General features: G+C 33.8%; 1 protein-coding gene, 1 non-coding gene and 1 pseudogene across 2 annotated transcripts; 1 reads left to right on the top strand and 2 right to left on the bottom strand.

Annotated features, from left to right (window-relative positions):
* Positions 1 to 11,104: 11,104 nt before the first annotated feature.
* LOC142537610 (uncharacterized) lies at positions 11,105 to 12,693 on the bottom strand. The gene is made up of 2 exons (XM_075643112.1): positions 12,103 to 12,693; positions 11,105 to 11,341 (listed from the first exon to the last, which is right to left on the bottom strand). The coding sequence occupies exons 1-2, from the start codon at positions 12,691 to 12,693 to the stop codon at positions 11,105 to 11,107; spliced, it is 828 nt and encodes a 275-aa protein (XP_075499227.1).
* A 4,141-nt stretch (positions 12,694 to 16,834) lies between these two features.
* On the bottom strand, positions 16,835 to 16,945 carry LOC142538149 (small nucleolar RNA R71). The gene has a single exon (XR_012818688.1). It is a non-coding gene; the product is annotated as a small nucleolar RNA R71 (small nucleolar RNA).
* Positions 16,946 to 17,003: 58 nt separating this feature from the next.
* Positions 17,004 to 21,993, top strand: LOC142537609 (uncharacterized; annotated as a pseudogene).
* Positions 21,994 to 22,516: the final 523 nt, after the last annotated feature.

Genomic DNA, 22,516 nt, shown 5'->3' with positions numbered 1-22,516 from the left:
TTGGTTTGAGTTTCCCTAAATCACATACTAGATTTATTATTTATATTATTATGATTATGTCTTGTTTATAGATTTATATTCAAGCATTTAAATAGGAGAGTCATTGGCAGACTTGCTAAACTAGATGTTCGGTGGTATCGACGCTTCGGATCAGATTCACTCCGATTGTAGACATTCGATACAGACTATGACCGAAGTCTAGGAATAAGTCGTACAGTTACCCCGATTGGGAGGGTAGGTGACAGACAGTGACATCTTATTCACACCGGGATCCCTAGAGTTAGAGTCGAGTCGAGTCAAGATATGAATTGAATTGAGTTGCATGCTTATTTGATTTTGATTTCAGAGATTATGGAATCCATTGTTACTGCATGCTTATTTTAATTGGGTTTCCTAGACTATGAAACCTATTGTTATGAATTTTATGCATGATAATATGCTTTATGATTTATATTGTGTATATGCATGTATACATGTTTTATACTGGGATTTATTCTCACCGGAGTATCCGGCTGTTGTCTTGTTTTGTATGTGTGCATGACAACAGGTGGGACAGGATCGGGGTCAAGAAGATGATGAGAGAAGATGAGTTAGAGTGGTGATTCCGGACTTATTGTAGACTTGGTTTAATACTTGAAATGTAGTAGTTGAACCTTAGTCTAGTTTGAATAATTGTTGTACATTATTGTACTTTTATACTGAGATGTATAATAGATTGATTCCATTACCTTGCGCATTTTAAAGAAAAAATGTTAGACCCTGTTTATCTTAATTGATAATTAAATCCCAAAGATGATTAAGATGATGATTAGCGTCCGGGTCCCCACAGCTGGTGGTAATGCCAACCGATATGCCAAACTTCCCACACGTTCTAGAATTTCGTACGGACCAATGTAGCGCGGTGATAATTTTCCTTTCATGCCGAATCGAACCGTTCCTCTAAATGGTGAATTTTTTAGGAATACCCGATTCCTTTATTTAATTCAAGTGGCCTTCGTCGTCGATCCGCATAATTAGCTTGTCGATCATGAGCAGATTTTATTCGTTTTTTGATCAAATGGATTTTATCATTCATTTCTTGTATCAGTTCTGGCACAGTCAGTCGCTTTTCACCTATCTCATCCCAAAATAATGGTGATCTACATTTTCTTCCATATAAGGCTTCAAATGGTGCCATTCCAATACTACGTTGTATGAGAATTCTACAAGTGATAAAGCATCTTCCCATCCAACATGAAAATCCATAATAACAGCGCGAAGCTTATCTTCCAGAGTTTGAATAGTTCGTTCAGACTGGCCGTCAGTTTGTGGGTGATATGCAGTACTCATAGCCAATCTTGAACCTAATGCTTCTTGAAAACTTCCCCAAAATTTTGAAGTAAATCTTTAATCTCTATCAGAAACAATGGTGACAGGAATTCCATGAAGTCTCATTATATTGTCAATATAGAGACGAGCCATTTTGCTATAAGTGTATGTCCGCTCGTACGGACTAAAATGTGCAGATTTTTATTGGCGATCCTGAAACATCTGCTTGTTCGTTTTCTTAAAAAGTACTATGAAATTTTTAAAAAAAAAGCTCTCAAATTTTCGGCCACTACATATACATATACATAAAATACTTTTGCACCATTTTAAAATATATCAACAAACTAGTATTTGAAAATCCACACATTTATTTCAAAACATAAAATCGTCAAACGTTTTACCAAACCTAAAAAGCAATAAATTTGAAAAAGATAGCCTATACTAAACCTCTCAAAAATCTCTCAAAATCATAAATAAATAGTCGTAAAATCTTTAACATAATTCATAAACTTAAGTTATATGCACCGACAGTCCAGCAAAGTCACCCATCAAGACCTCCAATATCGTAATTATCAATATCACATGCATCAAACACACCTAGTGAGTCTAAAGACTCAACACATCATATTCTTGATAACGAATAATAAGTATAAAACCACAAGCAACAGTGAAAAATACTTATACGGAAAAATAACGTTTTCATGTCACGCATAAAATTCAAACTTAAACATTTTCCTAAACGTTTTCATGATGCATCAACTTTAAACATAAATATTTTCACAATGATGCATAAACATATTCATATTCGTATCCATATTCATATCCACATATTCATATCATCATATTCATATTCATATCATTCTCAACATATTCATATCATCATCAATATATACGTATTTCTTTTCCTTTCGTTGAATTCAGATCAATAATTGTGACTTTTGTGTTCATCTACGTCTACGTCTACATGTTGGGCGATGGATCCATCTACATGTAACCACACTACTGGGCGGCGGGGACACCAGCAACACTCTCACCGATCAACTGGGCCTTGGCCTTACGTATTAACATATCATCGTATACATCTACATATCCATATCCAAGGAAACACGATCGTCGAGCTCCCACTGGAACCATAACCCTCACGATATCTCCAACATATCATCGTATAAGTCACAATTACTTCACTTCCTTCTACGTTTCATATTCTCATCACTTTATAAAATTAATACATGCATATGACGTTTTTCTTTTAAACCAAGCATGCAACATGTCTTTTAAATTTCCACGTTAAACCATAAAATCCATAAACATTTAAAAATCATAATTTAACATATTAAAAATCATAAACATCCATGAACATTTTAAAATAAATATTTAAATCATAAACATTTAAAATAAACGATTTGACATATCAAATCATAAATATTTAAAATAAACATTTTAGCATATTAAATCATAAAAACATCCATAAATATTTAGAACCAACATTTTAACATATCATAACATTTAAAATAACCTTTTGACATATTAAACCATAAACATTAAAAATAAACATATTAACATCATAAAATTTCATAAACATTTAAAATTGACATATTAACATATAAAAATCCATAAACATCCATAACCATTGAAAATAATCATATTAGCATATAAAACAGCATTCAGGACACTGCCATGACGTTTACTAATTTCTGGGTGTAAAATGATCATTTTACCAATGGACGTAAAATTTCACGTTTTCGACTTTTTCTTAATTCCGTTGACTCCAATATGTCCCAAATAATTATTTAAGCTTACATGAATTTTCTCGTATTTTTATTTAGAATAAATCGAGGACTTTTCAATTATTCTTTAAATGTGACGTATTAATGCATTTAATCCCGAATTAAACCAAACCTTGATATAAAAAAAAAAATTTAGACTTTTAATAATTATTTAAGTTTAAATATAATTTTCTATAATTTTTTAAAGCTCAAAACTAGGCGTTTCAATTAATTCGTTAATTAGTGTTTCATACGGCGATTAAATCCCTCATAAATCCAAAACTCGTTATTTTGATCGCAAACTTTAAACATAGCATTTTTATTATTTATTCTACCCTTCCAAGTCATGAGCCACACCCATGGACCCATGGATTCTTTTTTAGCCTTTTAATTTTTGAAATAGACACCTTATCGAACAACCCGAGCCATCTCCCAATTTACTCGAGCCACGCCCAAGCCACCTCGAGCCAAAACCTAGACAACCCACCTAGGGACCCTCTTGACCATGTCCATCCCAAAACACCCGCCCTGGCCACTCAAAAACCTCCTGGAACTCGACCCAACAATCCGCATCTGCTGTGCATTTGTAGTGTCCTTGTGCAATATAGGACTCCCACCTAGTCTAGGACCCTTCCAGCCCTTAACTACTTGACCCCTCATGACCCTAACCCTACCTAGACCATGCCCAGCCCCAGCCCAGACCAACCCAAGTCCTGAAACCAGCGCACAAAGCACCTGAATCAGAAGACTCAAGATGCGTGTTCTTTGCTTCCCTCACGTTTTCTGTTGCTAGCCGCCCAACCATCGAGCCACCCCTCGAACCAGCCCTCCAAGCACTCTCCTAGGACCCTAATCACTTGACCTACCCTAGCCTAGAGCCCCCAGGCCGAGCCAAATCTCCCTGCGCAAGCTACACACACCAGTGCCTGCACCCTTTGCTTCTCGGGTGGAGTCCTAGCTTTCTAGGACTCCTCCCCAGCCCCTGGTATCGAGTCCTAGCATGGCTAGGACTCCTCCTCTGACCCCTCATGGACCCTAGCCAAGCCTTGGCCCCAATCGAACCAAAGCCACGCCGTTCAACTCAAAAACCGAACCCCCCCTCACTCCATAACAGAAAAGTGCTTCCAGATTTGTGTTTCATGTTGTGCAGCCAACAGTTGAGGCTCTAATGACTCGAACTCAAGAAAAACATGTTTTTTCCATTCCTAATTCATGGCAGCCCCTTTTTGGTACATAAAAATCATGTTTTTTGTTCACATATCATGCTTTAAAATTCATGTTTGATGCAAGACGAAAATATAACAAAGTGCAACTTGTTTTTCATTCGAAACAAAATTAAATAAATATTATGGTGTGATGGATGAGTAAAAGGAGAATTATGGCGTGCCTTTGCGTAATTTACACGCGAATTTACGTTGACGATTGCGAAGAACGGCGACAAGAACCCAAGGCTGAATTCTCCTTGAACTTTCGAACTCTTCTCTTCAAAATATTCTATGTGTGTGTCGTGTATTATGATTGGGGAGAATTGGTGTGCTGAATTGTGAAAGTGGCGTGGGTAATATGGGGTTTGGGGTGGGGTTTTAGCTTATTAAATACTTAATTAAGTTACTGATTAAGCTTAGGACCATTAGGTAGGTTAATTAGACCAATTAGTGCTTAATTAGAATTTTAAAATAATTTTTTTTAGGAAAGTTGTGAATTTATTAGCCGGGTTGCTAATACGTTCAAGTTTTTGTTGAAAAACCAACACCGATAAAATTTACCTCCCGACGTATATAATCACCTTAAAACCCTTATTTTCAAAAATACTAAAAAAGCATCATCCATATTTTAGATAATTTAAAATCAATTATTTAATAAAAACATTTTACATTCTTCAACCATCGGTCTCTGTTCCTCGATCGCAACTTGAATAATCCTAAAAAATAAAATTTTATGCATAATGACAATAAAATCCTAATTAACATATAATCATGCATGTCACATAATCAATTAAGCAATTAAAACCAATTAATTAGTCATTTATCATATTTCCAAGATTTGCATGCAGTTGGATTGCGTCGTCTTAATTTTGGACCTTACAATTCCTCCCCTCCCCCCCCCCCCCTAAATAAAATTTCGTCCTCGAAATTCGCTTACCTTAATAACCCAAAGTTTAAGATTCAATTCTAGGATCCCCAAAAATCCAAGCTTCCGCTGCACTACCCTGATAAAACTTAAGTTCTAGAATGTCCTTATGTTTCCTTAATCCCAAATAAGTTCTAATAACCAATTTAACATTTCATTCCTTTGAATGCAATATAAAAATGTTAGATGACTAGGTTACCCGTAATAAGCGTAATGATTGCCTCCTGACCAGCATCTTGAGCATTCAAAACATATGCTCTTCCCATAGTAGGTTCCTTCTCTTTTCGGGCAATCAGCAGCCTTATGTCCTTCCTCCTTGCATACGAAGCATCTAAAGGATCCCCACATGCAATGGCCAAAATGAAAGCGGTTGCAATCTTTACATAGTTGCCTATCAGGAGGCTTTGGTGCTCCAAGTTGTTGTGGCTTTGGCGGTGCTTGTTCCTTGACTTTACCTTGAGGCTGTTGAGGCCCTTGAGGTCTAAGAGGACCTGTATATGTCTTCTTCTTTGGCTGATTATTATTCTGATGTTGCTGCCTCTTGCGATGTATCTCAAAATCAATGTCCTTCAAAGACTGCTCAGACTGGAATGCATAAGCAGTAGCGGTAGCATAATCCATAGCACGCATCATCATAACATTATTTCGAATGGTCGGTCGTAGGCCATCCATGAAGTGTTTAAGCTTCACTGCAGGATCCCCTCCAATAAGGGATACAAAATGACAACCCCTATCAAACTTTTTCACAAACTCAGCAACCGTAGAGTCTCCCTGTCGGAGGCTCATAAACTCCCTCATTAGTCCCTATCTAACATCAGCAGTAAAGTATTTTTTATAGAATATTTCCTTGAAACGGGTCCAAGTAATAGTAGCAAGATTGACACCGTGCTCGGCTCCTTCCCACCATAAAGAAGCATCATCCCTAAATAGATAAGTGGTACACCTCACACGGTCCGCATCCCCCATATCCAGATAACTAAAGTGTAACTCGAGTGAACGAATCCAACTCTCAGCAGCAAAGGGATCGATGGTGCCAGAGAATTCCTTCGGCCATAGCCTCCGGAACCGATCATTTATGTCATGTTGTGGCCTAGGTGCCTGCTGTAACTGCTGCTGCTGTATCTGCTGTAACTGCTGCTGTATCTGCTGTAACTGCTGCTGTAACTACTGCTCGAAGAGACGAGCCATCCCCTCTAAAGAACAAGTAGCAGCATCCTCAGGAGGAGGTGGTGGTGGTGCATTCACTTGATGGTTCACGCTGTTCTCAGCTCGGTTCTCATTAACAGGGGCACGTATAGGAGGCATTTTATCTGAACGTTTTCCAAATTCTAACGTAACCAACATGCATTTAAATCTAAGCTTTCTAATCATGTGACAAATCCTCATTCATTCAGCAATTTAAACATGCAAAGCACATATACTCAAAAGCTAGTAAACATGTAACATAAACATATTATTCATGTCGTCATGCGGGTAACATCATATTAAATCATATAAAGCATGTAAAACTTACAAATTGAGGCTTGATGACTGATCTTTCCTACGCTGATGGTGGCAAAACCCTTTACAGGACCATTGCTCTGATACCAACTGAAACGTCTGCTTGTTCGTTTTCTTAAAAAGTACTAGAAATTTTTTTTAAAAAAAAGCTCTCAAATTTTTGGCCACTACATATACATATGCATAAAATACTTTTGCACCATTTTAAAATAAATCAACCAACTAGTATTTGAAAATCCAGAGAAATATCTAAAAACATTAAATCGTCAAACGTTTTACCAAACCTAAAAAGCAATAAATTTGAAAAGTATAGCTCATACTAAACCTCTAAAAAATCTCTCAAAAGCATAAAAAAATAGTCCTAAAATCTCTAAAATAATTCATAAACTTAAGTGCGGAAAGTAGAAGCGCTGGTCCTCGGGTTATGTGCACCGATAGTCCAGCAAAGTCACTCATCAAGACCTCCAATACCGTAATTATCAATATCATCTGAATCAAACACACCTAGTGAGTCTAAAGACTCAACACATCATATTCTTTATATCGAATAATACGTATAAAACCACAAGCAACAGTGAAAAATATTTATACGTAAAAATAACGTTTTCATGTCACGCATAAACTTCAAACATAAACATTTTCCTAAACGTTTTCATGATGCATCAACTTTAAACATAAACATTTTCACAATGCATAAACATATTCATATTTGTACCCATATTCATATCAACATATTTGTATCATCATCAACATATTCATATCATCATCAACATATACGTATTCCTTTTCCTTTCGTTGAATTCAGATCGTTCATTGTGACTTTAGTGTTCATCTACGTCTACGTCTACGTGTTGGGCGATGGATCAATCTACATGTAACCACAGTAATGGGCGACGGGAACACCGGCAACACTCTCACCGGTCAATTGGGCCTTGGCCTTACGTATTAACATATCATCGTATACATCTACATATCCGTATCCAAGGAAACACGATCGTCGGGCTCCCCCTAGGACCATAACCCTCACGATATCTCCAACATATCATCGTATCAGTCACAATTACTTCATTTCCTTCAACGTTTCATATTCTTATCACTTTATAAAATTCATACATGCATATGACGTTTTTCTTTTAAACCAAGCATGCAACATGTCTTTTAAATGTCCACGTTAAACCATAAAATCCATAAACATTTAAAACTCATAATTTAACATATTAAAAATGATAAACATCCATGAACATTTTAAAATAAACATTTAAATCATAAACATTTAAAATAAACGCTTTGACATATCAAATCATAAATATTTAAAATAAACATTTTAGTATATTAAATCATAAAAACATCCATAAATATTTAAAACCAACATTAACATATCATAACATTTAAATCAACCTTTTGACATATTAAACCATAAACATTAAAAATAAACATATTTACATCATAAAATTTCATAAACTTTTAAAATTGACATATTAACATATAAAAATTCATAAACATTCATAACCATTGAAAATAATCATGTTAGCATATAAAACAGCATTCAGGACACTGCCATGACGTTTACTAATTTTTGGGTGTAAAATGATCATTTTACCCATTGACGTAAAATTTCACGTTTTCGACTTTTTCTTAATTCCGTTGACTCCAATATGTCCCAAATAATTATTTAAGCTTACATGAATTTTCTCGTATTTTTATTTAGCGTAAATCGAGGACTTTTCAATTATTCTTTAAATGTGACGTATTAATGTATTTTAATCTCGAACTAAACTAAACCTTGATATAAAATTCCCAAATTAAAAAATTTAGACTTTTAATAATTATTTAAGCTTAAATATAATTTTCTATAATTTTTTAAAGCTCAAAACTAGGCGTTTCAATTAATTCGTTAATTAGCGTTTCATACGGCGATTAATTCCCTCATAAATCCAAAACTCGTTATTTTGATCGCAAACTTTAAACATAACATTTTTATTATTTATTCTACCCTTCCAAGTCATGAGCCACACCCATGGACCCATGGATTCTTTTTTAAGCCTTTTAATTTTTGAAATAGACACCTTATCGAACCACCCGAGCCATCTCCCAATTTACTCGAGCCACGCCCGAGCCACCTCGAGCCAAAACCTAGCCAACCTACATAGGGACCCTCTTGAACAAGCCCAGCCCGAAACACCATCCCTGGCCCACTCAAAAACCTCCTCTAACTCGACCCAACAATCTGCATGTGCTGTGCGTTTGTAGTGTCCTTGTGCAATAGGACTCCCACCTCCTGAAACCAGCGCACGAAGCAACTGAATCAAAAGACTCAAGCTGCGTGTTCTTTGCTTCCCTCATGTTTTCTGTTGCTAGCCACCCAACCATCGAGCCACCCCTTGAACCAGCCCCCCAAACACTCTCCTAGAACCCTAACCACTTTGGCCTACCCCAGTCCAGAGCCCCCAGGCCGAGCCAAATCTCCATGCGCAAGCTACACACACCAGCGCCTGCACCCTTTGCTTCTCGGGTGGAGTCCTAGCTTGCTAGGACTCCTCCCCAGCCCCTGGTCTCGAGTCCTAGAGTGGCTAGGACTCCTCCCCTGACCCCTCACGGACCCTAGCCAAGCCCTGGCCCCAATCGAACCAAAGCCAAGCCTTTCAACTCAAAAACCGAACCCCTCTCACTCAATAACAGAAAAGTGCTTCCATCTTTGTGTTTCATGTTGTGCAGCCGACAGGTGAGGGTCTAATGACTCTAACTCGTGAAAAACATGTTTATTCCATTCCTATTTCATGGCAGCCCCTTTTTGTTACATAAAGATCATGTTTTTGGTTCACATATCATGCTTTAAAATTCATATTTGATGCAAAACAAAAATATAACAAATTGCAACTTGTTTTTCATTCAAAACATAACTAAATAAATATTATGGTGTGATGGATGAGTAAAAGGAGAATTATGGCATGCCTTTGCGTAATTTAGACGCGAATTTACGTTGACGATTGCGAAGAACGGCGACAAGAACCTTAGGCTGAATTCTTCTTGAAATTTTGAACTCTTCTCTTCAAAATATTCTATGTGTGTGTCATGTATTATGATTGGGGAGAATTGGTGTGCTGAATTGTGAAAGTGGCGTGGGTAATATGGGGTTTGGGGTGGGGTTTTAGCTTATTAAATTCTTAATTAAGTTACTAATTAAGCTTAGGCCCATTAGGTAGGTTAATTAGGCCCATTAGTGCTTAATTAGAATTTTAAAAATAATTTTGTTTTGGAAAGTTGTGAATTTATTAGCCGGGTTGCTAATACGTTCAAGTTTTTGTTGAAAAACAAACACCGATAAAATTTACGTCCCGGCGTATAAAATCACCTCAAAACCCCTTATTTTCAAAAATACTAAAAAAGCATCATCCATATTTTAAATAATTTAAAATAAATTATTTAATAAAAACATTTTACATTATTCAGCCCTCGGTCTCCGTTCCTCGATCGCAACTTGAATAATCCTAAAAAATATAATTTTATGCATAATGATAATAAAATCCTAATTAACATATAATCATGCATGTCAATAATCAATTAAGCAATTAAAATCAATTAATTAGTCATTTATCATATTTCCTAGATTTGCATGTAGTAGGATTGCGTCGTCTTAATTTTGGACCTTACAGATCCACTACAACCCATATAGAATCGCATCCTCTTGAAGAACGAGGTAAATGAGTAACAAAATCCATTGCAATATGCTCCCAATTCCATTTGGGAATTTTGAGACTTCGTAGGAGTCCTCTGTGTTTCTTCCTCTCAGCTTTGACTTGTTGACATGTGAGACATCTAGACACGAATTCAAATATGTCTTTCTTCATTCTCTTCCACCAAAGCTGGAGTCTCAAACATGCATGCATTTTCTTTCCTCCTGGATGGATACTGTAACTGGCTGCAATGGGCCTCCTTCAAAAGTTCTAATTGAAAATCTGATTTTTCTTGAACAACTAGACGGCAGTTCAATAGTAGAGAATCCTCTGCAGCTATTTCGAATCCTGATTTGTGACCATCAAGGACCAATTGTCTGGATTTCAGAATCTGGGCATCAGTTTTTTGTGCCTCCTTAATTCGAGAAATTAATTCGGGCTCAATCTGTACTGCAGTAACGGTGACGTGCTCATCAATAATAATGAAACTCCATCCTGATGTATAAATATCTTCATGCACTTGTGAAATTCGAACGTAAGTCAAAACGACATCTTGAACTTTTCGACTGAGTGCATCAGCAATTACGTTCACTTTTCCATGATGATACTGAATCTCACAATCATAATCTTTAAGAAAGTCCATCCATCTACGTTGTCTCATATTCAGGTCCGACCGAGAGAATAAATACTTCAGCCTTTTACGATCGGATAGGATCACAAACTTTTCTACATATAAATAGTGTCACAAATTTTTAGGACAAACACAATGGCGGCTAATTCTAGATCATGAACTGGATACTTGCTCTCGTGGGGTTTTAGTTGCCGAGAAGCGTAGGCAATCACTTTTCCGTGTTGCATCAAAACACAACCTAAACACTTTAATGATGCATCCGTGCAAACAGTGAAACCACCCGAACCAGATGGAAGAGTAAGAACTGGTGCAGTGGTCATTCTCTTTTTCAACTAGAGAAAACTTGATTCACATTCATCAGACCAAATGAATTTTACATTTTTCTGTGTTAGGCGGGTAATTGGTTTAGCGATTTTTGAGAATCCTTCGATGAATCGACGGTAATAACCAGCTAAGCCCACTTCGAATTTCAGGAATGTTTGTTGGTCTAAACCAATTAATCATGGCTTCTACTTTGCTTGGATCAACTGAGATGCCAAAGCGTGATATGACATGACCTAAGAACACCACACGATCTAGCCAAAAACTAACATTTTGACAATTTAGCATAGAGTTGTTCCTTGCGAAGTATTTGTAGGACAATCCTCAAGTGTTCAGCATGTTCCTCTTCAGATTTTGAATACACCAAAATATCATGAATAAAAAAGATAACAAATTGGTCAAGAACTTCCTTGAATATGCGATTCATTAAATCCATGAATATTGTCTTGTCCGGAATGCTGTCTTTGGTATATATTCGGCTCGAATTCGCAATTGATGATAACCGGAACGCATATCGATCTTTGAATAAATAGCAGTACCTTGAAGTGATCAAATAAGTCATCAATTCGAGGCAATGGGTACTTGTTCTTTATAGTAGCTTGATTCAGTTGTGGATAATCAATGCACAACCGCATCAAACAATCTTTCTTGCTTACGAACAACACTGGGGCTCCCCATGGTGATACACTGGGTCTAATGTAGCCTTTATCCAGTAATTCTTGTAGTTGTTCCTTCAATTCTTTTAATTCTAATGGGGCATTCGGTATGGTACTTTAGAAATAGGAATTGTTCCAGAAAATAATTCTATCGGGAATTCTATTTCTCTGGGTGGAGGAAATCCAGGTATATCATTGGGAAAAATATCTTGAAATTCATTCACCACTGGGATTTCAGAAAATTTTGATTCTGATTTCTCGGTGTCGACAGCATACACAAGGTATCCTTCATTCCCTTGGAATAATAAACGCGACATTTCCAAGGATGATATCAGGGAAATTTTGGCACGTGAGCCCTTACCACAGAAATTCCATTTTGTCCCAGAGTTAGGACGAAAACGGACTATCCCATGGAAACAATCAATGGTAGCATGGTATATGGTCAGTGTATCAATTCCCACGATACAATCAAAATCTTGCATCGGTAGAACAATAAGGTTCAAATGCAGTTCATTATCTTCACAATTCAACATGCAATCCAGTATCATTCGAGTAGACATGATGATATTACCCATCGGAGTAGCAACAAAAATTGATGTAGGTAGTACAACAGGAGTCAAAGAATGTGATGTAATGAATGATTCAAAAATGAATGAATGGGATGCACCGGTGTCAAATAATACTCGTGCAAGATAACCAGATAGCATAACAATTACCTGCTATGACACTTCCTAGTGCTTCCTGAGCTTGATCTTTTGTGAGTGAAAAAACACGAGCCTGGGTTGGTTTGAGAAATTACGAGTTCCCGACGCTTGCTGCGGTGGTCCATATGACTGCTGAAAAGATTTCTCAGGTACAGTACCTCTACCAGTACTAGATCTTCCACGAAATCCTCCTCGGACAGGTTGTGGAACATTCTTCTTGGATGGGCAAACCCTTGCATAATGACCTTCCTGACCATATTCCCGACAAGAGCCATAAACACTAACACATTGTTCACTAAAAGGCCTACCTCCACAACGGTTACAGTAGGGACCAGAATAAGTAGTTATTTGAGATTCACCCTGTTGACGATAAGCACTAGAACTAGAAGAAACTTATCCAGATTTCTTAAACATCTTTCCTTTAGCTTTCAATTTTGTTGGGTGGTTAATCTGTTACCTGTAGGAACAAACGAAGCGCTTCCCCTCTTAAGTCCAGCTTCTGCATTTTTTTCTCTTTCGACTGCCTCTGCAAATCCAGTAGGTAGTCCAGACACAACATAAGTATAAATGTTGTTGTTTAGTCCATTCACGAAACAATTATATTTTGCCTTTGGGTTTGCTGCTACATGTGGTGCGTATTTTAGGATTGCAGTAAAAGTAGAGGTATATTCAGCTACAGACATATTCCCTTGTCGTAGGCTGTTGAACTCAATCTCTTTTTTGGTATAGTAAGATGGTGAAGAAAATTGTTCAGTGAATTGAGTTTTGAAGACAGTCCAACTTACCTCGATTCCTTGTTCATCAAGTCCCATCTTGGCGGCTTCCTGCCAATCTCTCGCACGATCCTTCAGTTGGTATAATGCAAGCTTATACTTTTATATATCAGTATACTCGATTAAACTGAACAGTTACTCAATATCTTTAAGCCATGATTCGTATTTTTCAGCATATATACAAAGAAATAGTATCAATGTTACTTTATAAATCCACACACATAAAAATACAAGAGCACATAGGCAATTAATTAAGTTTCGCGTAACTCTCGTGTGACCATAATCCTATGGAAGCATCTCTAGCTATGTTGTGATACTTCGAGCAATTTCCCAATTTATTGCTCTGATACCACTAAGTGTGGGTCCCTCGAATCTCAACGGTAATTATCATGAATTATTTTATTTAATTACCATTTGAAGTCTACAGCGGAGAATGAGATTTTAAAATTTAATGTCAACGCGAGCCCAAAAAGTTCTTTTCGAAAGATATTCAGTATTATATAATGTAAAAGTATAATACATATAACTATTGTTGAGACACCACAATTAACATGTTTACTAAATTCATATAAATATTTATATTGTAAATATTTGTCTTCAACCAAAACGCATATTATCCTGGATCGGTTAAACATCATACCATTTTACATATTAGTGCTCGAATAAATATTACATAACAAAATATACCGAGCATAATTATATATATTTATTTATGCATCTTTATTTCAGCTCCTCCATCACAACATCTGAATCGGCACTTATACAGACCAAGGCACCCTTATTGAGAAGTATGATAAACTGGGGTATGTCCCCATCACCAACATAAACCCAGGGCAATCGTAAAAGATCTCCTCTACCAGTGCTAATGCTCCATCTATGAACATGGTAGTATAATTGCTTTCCTCATATGGCTCCTCACTCAGAAGTACGATGGATGCCATGTTTCCCTGATTATCAACGACACAAAAGATAATTGCCCCTGAGGGGTAAGAAATAGCCCAGTATGAAAATACCGAAATAAAAACAACATGAATTGTAATGAATGATACATGGATGTAATGCATGATAAGAGAATATACACAAGCACGGGAAATCAGTATAGTGATGAAACTTAAAATTAATAATTTATTATATGTTAAAACCTGTATTTTTAAATTTAAGTTTCATTAAAATTATAAAATTATGTTATTTTAGTATTGTTTGTTTATAATTAATTTTCTTACTAAATATGTTTTATTTTCAGGTTTTCTACGTGTTGTTAAATAGTGATAACTCAAGCTAGAAAATTCAAATGGAGGTGACTCAAACATGTTTGGAATCCTTGAGAAATTATTTACAACTTTGCAGAAGACATGATTGCCTAAAAAGTTTATTAAGATGATCAAATTGTGCAAATATCAAAAGGAGGACAAATTTACTTTTAGTAAGACCAGCATATAGTAAAAAAATATAACTATTTCAATATTTAACCAAATGAGGTGAACCAAGTAGCCAAATTCATTTACAGACAATTCCCCACACGTTTGCCGTTTTGAGCAGAGTCAAATTCGGTGATTAAAGTTGTGGAACAAAGCATTGAAAGAAGGGACATGGAATTGAACTTGGAGGAGACAAAGAATACTATTGCAACTACATGGCATTAATAAAAATTTTGACACTTTCTCTCATTTGGCCTATAAATAGAGGCCTTGTGCTAGCTTGAAAATCATTCTATCTCATAGTAAAATATAGTGTGAGTGTGTATCAAAGTTCTAAGTTCCAATATATTTTCTTTCATGTTCTCAACTATGAGTAGTGTTGATCAAAAGTAAGCTTATGACAAGCTAAATCTATTATGTCAAGGTGAAGAGGATGCATTCTTGGTGAAGTAAGATTGTTTATATTTTGTATATTCTTTCTTTATTTCTTTTCATTTAGCTAACTTAATTTTATTGTAGGTATAAAAATGAATTATTTGTTGTTATCAATTTACATCAAATGCTTGATACCATTAAAGTGGTTATCTTGATTTGTTGTTTAATTTTGATACAATAAATATTTCATCACTTATTATTATATATATATATATCTTATATAATAATATCATAATATTTCATTTAGACGATAGCGTGGCTCTGCTGGTTGTTCTAAATGAAATATTATGATTTAATACTAAAATCTAACAATCTAACATTTACTTTATCGCAACTAACTTTTATTTTTCGCATCTAACTTTTACTTTCTCGCAACTAACTTACTTTTCGCATCTAACTTTTACTTTCTCGCAACTAACTTTTACTTTTCCGCAACTAACATTTACTTTATCGCAACTAACTTTTACTTTACCGCAACTAACTTATTAAATCAATATATTTCATTTAGATAATAGCGTGGCTCTGTCGGTTGTTCTAAATGAAATATAATGATTTAATTTAACATTTACTTTATGCAATTATTTATTTATATAGTTATAATTATAATCATAGGTACCATATATAAAATATCGGTTAATTCATTATTTACTATAGTGGGAACTATATTATATTATGTGTGTGTTTAATTTTCTTGGAACCATTATTTATGGTGGTTTCTTTTGTTTTACTTTTAGTTAAACAATATTACATAAACCCAGAATAAATCCTCAAGCCTTGACAAAATTTATAATTTGTAAACTTCATTCTTGCATTTGGTAATCTATAAATTAATAAATTTAAACTCAAAATAACCTCTCTGAGGATCGATCTCGTACTTACGAAATATATTACTTGCAGACAACCTACACTTGGGTGAATTATTATTTAAGTAGTAGCAAGTTCTTGGCGCCGTTGCCGGGGAGGTATAAATTAAGTTTATATTTGTTAATTATGTTTTATTTATAAATATTGTGTTGTTTTTTTTTGTATGAGTATTTGGAGTCGATAAAAAAGTGGTAGACTTATTCGAGTATCTAAAAATAATTTAAACATGGATGATAATTCAAATAATCAAGATAATGATAATAATAATAATAATAATAATAATAATAATCAAGAACATGATCAATTAAGAACACTTAGACACCATATGAACCCTATTAGAACTAGTGCCCCATCTTGTTTAGTTTTTCCTCCTGATGCATCTAATTTCAACTTCAAACCTCAAATTATTCAACTTTTACCAAATTTTCATGGCTTAGATTCGGAAAATCTATATTTGCATCTAAGAGAATTTGAGGAAGTTTGTAACACTTATAATGATCAAAATCGTAGCATGGATATAGTTCGATTAAAGCTTTTCCCTTTTTCTTTAAAAGATAAAGCTAAAACATGGCTACAAAATTTAAGATCAAGTTCAATAAGATCATGGGAAGAAATGCAACAATTTCTCAAAAAGTTTTTCCCTTCCCATAGAACAAACTCTTTTAAAAGACAAATTACAATTTTTTCTCAAAAACAAAGAGAAACGTTTTATCAATGTTGGGATAGATATAAAGAATTACTTAATACATGCCCACATCATGGTTTTGAAACATGGATAATAATTTCTCACTTTTATGAAGGTCTAATACCTAAAGATAGGCAAATGATAGAATTCATGTGTAATTCAACTTTTGAAGATAAAAACCCAAATGAAGCTATGGAATATTTGGATTCATTAGCAGAAAATGCTCAAAATTGGGATAATATAGGCACAATAGAACCACCAACAACTAAAAACAATAATTCAACAAATGGGGGTGGTATCTATAATCTTAAAGATGATATAGATATTCAAGCTAAACTTGCATCTTTAGCAAGAAAAATTGAGTCATTAGAAATGAAAAAGAGTGTGGTCAATTAAAAAGTATTCGAGAAATTGTTTGTCATATATGTGATACACATGATCATGCTACAAAAGATTGTCCAACATTACCTTCATTTAAAGAATGTCTCCATGAACAAGCAAATTATGTTAACAATTATAAAAAACCAATACTAGATCCTTTTTCACCATCATATAATCATGGATGGAAAAATCATCCTAATTTTAGTTGGAGGAATGATAATAATGCACAACCGTCACAACAATATTTTCAAAATAACCAAAATCATCAAGGTTATATTCCTTATGTTACACCTCCAAGAAAAAACTTTGAAGATGTAATTCATGCATTTATCCAAAAGCAAGAGTCTATCAATATTCAAAACAGTCAATCTATGAGTGATTTGAAAGAAACTCTTGCAAAATTTGCATTTGCACTTAATATTTATGAAAAAGGAAAATTTCCATCTCAACCTCAACCTAATCCTAAAAATCAAAATCAAGAATTAAAAAATGAAAAAATTGATAAAATAAAATCTGTTATTACCCTTAGAAGTGGTAAAATAGTTAATGATCCATATAATAATGAAAACACGGATCATTTAAAATCAAAGAGCAAGGATGATAATCCTGATACTTTTGAGAATGATGATACCTTAAATTTTAAGAATAATATGGTGAATGATAAATCATCTGAAATAGTAAATAAGTCAAATAAACCTCCACCATTTCCTCATGCATTAACAAATCATAAAAAACAAAAAAGTGATTCTGATATCTATGAAGTTTTTAAACAAGTGAAGATAAATATTCCATTATTAGATGCTATTAAACAAGTACCTTCTTATGCAAAATTTTTAAAAGACTTATGTACTGTAAAGAGAAAATTGCATGTGAAGAAAAAAGCATTCTTGGCTGAACAAGTAAGTTCTATTCTTCAAAATAATTCTAGTTTAAAATATAAAGATCCTGGTTGTCCAACAATTTCATGTATTATTGGAGAAAATAAAATTAAAAAAGCTTTGTTGGATTTGGGAGCAAGTGTGAATTTACTTCCTTATTCAGTTTATGAAAAACTTAATTTAGGATAATTAAAACCCACTTCTGTTACTCTCTTACTGGCGGATAGGTCAATCAAAATACCTAGAGGTATTGTAGAAGATGTGTTGGTTCAAGTTGATAAATTCATATATCCTGTAGATTTTATTGTTTTGGATACACAACCAATAGAAGTACGTAATGAAATTTCAGTAATATTGGGACGACCATTTCTAGCAACTTCAAATGCTTTAATTAATTGTCGAAATGGAATAATGAAATTGTCTTTTTGAAATATGACTCTAGAACTTAATGTGTTCAATTTATGTAAACAACCAAGTATTAATGAAAATGAATATGATAATGAAATTGAAACAATTGTGGAAAAAAATATACAAGAAGAAAACTTAAATCAACAATCTGAAGTTTTTTCAATAGAAAGTTTGAGTCTAAAAATAATTTTAAAGAAGATGATAATACAAAACTTGAATTAAAAGTTTTACCATTAGAATTGAAATATGTATTTTTTGGTGAAAATAAAATATTTCTTGTTTTAATTTCTTCCACTCTTTTGCCAAATCAAGAAGAAGATTTGATTAAATTACTTAAAAAATATAAAAATGCAATTGGATGGACTTTGAAAGATATAAAAGGTATGAATCCTTTAATTTGTACACATAAAATTCACTTGGAAGAAAATGCTAAAACATATCAACAACCACAAAGAAGGTTAAATCCACATATGAAGGAAGTTGTTAAGAATGAAGTAATAAAACTATTAGACGCTGGAATTATCTATCCAATTTCAGATAGTAAATGGGTAAGTCCAACACAAGTAGTACCTAAAAAGTCCGGCATCACTGTTATAAAAAATGAAAAGGGAGAGTTATTACAAGCTAGGATTCCATCTAGTTGGCGTATGTGTATTGATTATAGAAAATTAAATGATGCAACTAGAAAAGATCATTTGCCACTACCATTTGAAGTTGATAAAGCCAAAGTTGATGTTATTGCTAATTTAACATCACCAAAAACGGTCAAAGAAGTTCGATCATTCTTGGGTCATGCAGGATTTTATAGAAGGTTTATAAAAAATTTCAGCATAATATCTAAACCAATTTCAAATCTTTTAACAAAAGATACACAATTTGAATGGACTCAGAAATGTGAAAATGCTTTTAAAAAAATTATTAATCTTTTAGTTACATCACCTATTTTACAACCTCCAGATTGGTCTTTACCATTTGAATTAATGTGTGATGCAAGTGATTATGCTAAGGAGCTGTGTTAGGACAAAGAAAAGAAGGAAAACCTTATGCAATCTATTATGCTAGTAGAACCTTAAATAGTGCCCAAATAAATTATTCAACTACTAAAAAAGAATTACTTTCAGTAGTATTTGCATTAGATAAGTTTCGATCTTATTTAATTGGTTCTACTACTATTGTTTACACCGATCATTCTGCCATAAAATATTTATCAAATAAACAAGATGCTAAGCCAAGATTAATACGGTGGATTTTATTGTTACAAGAATTTGATATTATAATTAAAGATAAAAAAGGAAAAGAAAATGTTGTAGCCGATCATTTATCTAGAATAATGACTGAATCATCTCATAATGAAATACCAATAAATGAAAATTTTCCAGATGATCAGTTGTTTTATGCTACTATTATGCCTTGGTTTGCTAACATTGTAAATTTTCTTGTGACAAATAAAATGCCTTCTTATTGGAATTCACAGGATAAGAATAAATTCTTTATAGAAGTTAAAAAATTTTATTGGGATGATCCTTACTTATTTAAGTATTGTCCTGACCAAATTTTTCGATGATGCATACCCGACAATGAAATAAGTAATGTTATTAAATTTTGTCATTCTGAAGCATGTGGAGGTCATTTTTCATCCAATAAAACAGCTACAAAAATCTTACAATGTGGATTTTATTGGCCGTCTTTATTCAAAGATACGCATTTATTTTGCAAATCTTGTGAAAACTGTCAGAAGATGGGATCAATTTCAAAACGAAACATGATGCCTTTAAATCCAATCATAATTATTGAAATATTTGATAGTTGGGGGATAGATTTTATGGGTCCATTTTCATTATCTTTTGGATATACGTACATTTTAGTCGCTGTTGATTATGTTTCAAAATGGATTGAAGCAATTGCATGTAGAACTAATGATCATAAAGTTGTTATAAAATTTTTAAAAGATAATATTTTTAGCAGATTTGGAATACCTAGAGCAATAATTAGTGATGAGGGCAAGTCATTTTATAAATAAATCATTTTCTTCTTTGTTAAGAAAATATGGCATTACACATAAAGTTTCTACCCCATATCATCCTCAAAGTAATGGTCAAATTGAATTTGCAAATAGAGAAATAAAACAAATTTTAGAAAAAACAGTTAATCCAAATCGAAAAGATTGGTATTTAAGATTAACTGATGCATTATGGGCATATAGAACTGCATTTAAAACATCATTAGGGATGTCACCATATAGGTTAGTTTTTGGTAAGCATTGTCATTTACCGGTTGAACCTGAACATAAAGCTTATTGGGCAATTAAAGCATTTAATATTAATTTAGATGATGCATCTAAATTAAGAAAATTGCAAATAATTAATTTGAAGAATTAAGAAATGATGCATATGAAAATTCAAAGATTTATAAAGATAAAACTAAAGCCTTTCATGATAAAAATATTATGAGAAAGTCATTTGAAATTGGACAAAAAGTTTTGCTTTATAATTCTCGTTTGCATTTATTTTCAGGTAAACTAAGATCGAGGTGGTCAGGACCATTTATAGTCAAATTTGTTTATCCTCATGGTGCTGTTGATATTGAAAATCCTAAAAATAATGACGTGTTTAAAGTTAATGGGCAAAAACTTAAGCCTTTTATAGAAAATGAAATTCTTAATAATGATTTTATGCCTTTATATGATCCACAATAGTTGTTTGATATTTTCATTTTGTTTTGCAGATTCTAATTCATTTCCTGATTAAGTGGCGGATAACGGTACTCCGTGACTGTTTAAGTCGGTTTCTTCAGTTTTCCCAAAATAATTGAAATATATATAATAATAATAATATGGATGCGTGTATTATGAATCTTCGTAAATATTTTGCTTGTTTACCTGATAATGCGTTGAAAAAAATTTATAAAGCTAGATGTGAGCGGCTAAGGTTGATGATGTCATATGGCATACCGAATGGTGTCCGTTTGATAATTGAAGCAAAAGTTCGATTGGTTGGGGAAGCAAGTGAATTAATAATAAGACATATGTCAGGATTTGGTAAACGCACATATGCCAAAAAGCGAAGAGCTAAACGTATAGGTGGATGTCATAAATGTGCAAGGTGGACTTGTAAGGGAAAATGCAAAAATGTTGGAATGACATCAATGAATAGAGAAGATAAAATTTTATTTATTAAGAATGGTCTGAGTAAAGAGCCTTTGGATAATTTTCTAGAGGTTCTTGATACGCATTATAGTGGGTACGTGCAAAATGAACTTCTTAAACTATGGTGGCAATTTCAACAGGAGGAATATCAATATGGACGGTGGAATCAGTCTTACAAAGATCCTACTGTAGTAACGCATATCTATTTAGATAAGTAAATATATATACACAATTTCGTCTTGGGAATCTGACGTTAAAAGACCATGTTTGCCAATTTATAAGAAAATTGGATGGGAAGCATATCCTCGACTCATAGAAGCCGTTGAAGCCGTTACTGAACATAAAATCAGATGAAGATGTGAGCCACAATCACAACTACGCTGTATATATTTGTTTTAGTTTTGTCATTTTTATTTTCTTTTAATAATAATAATTTCCTGTTCAAATATTGACCTTTGGCATGTTACGCTTATAAATTCATATGTTGTGATCTAACAATTAAAAAAAACATATTTCTCAACATGTCAACGTCCACGGTAAGTAAAATCAAAAATATTTGTGTATTTTGTGGATCTAGTGCAGGAAAAGATTCAATTTATGAAGAAGTAGCAGAAAATCTTGAAATAACAGTTGCTAAAAAAAGATTCATTTGGTATATGGTGGTGGTGAAGTTGGCCTCATGGGAAAAGTTGCAAAAGCTGCGCATGCAGGTGGAAGTGAAGTTTTAGGCATTATTCCGATTACCTTAGCCAATCTTACAGGACCAACAATAGGAGAAGAAATGAAAGTGGACAACATGTATGAACGAATTACTCAAATGATTGAACATTCAGATGCTT

The sequence above is a fragment of the Primulina tabacum genome, chromosome 2 (assembly GCF_025594145.1).
Source record: "Primulina tabacum isolate GXHZ01 chromosome 2, ASM2559414v2, whole genome shotgun sequence".
In the NCBI taxonomy this organism is placed as follows: Eukaryota; Viridiplantae; Streptophyta; class Magnoliopsida; order Lamiales; family Gesneriaceae; genus Primulina; species Primulina tabacum.
The sequence above is the reverse complement of the archived record's forward strand: the minus strand, read 5'-3'. Positions and strand labels throughout refer to the sequence as shown.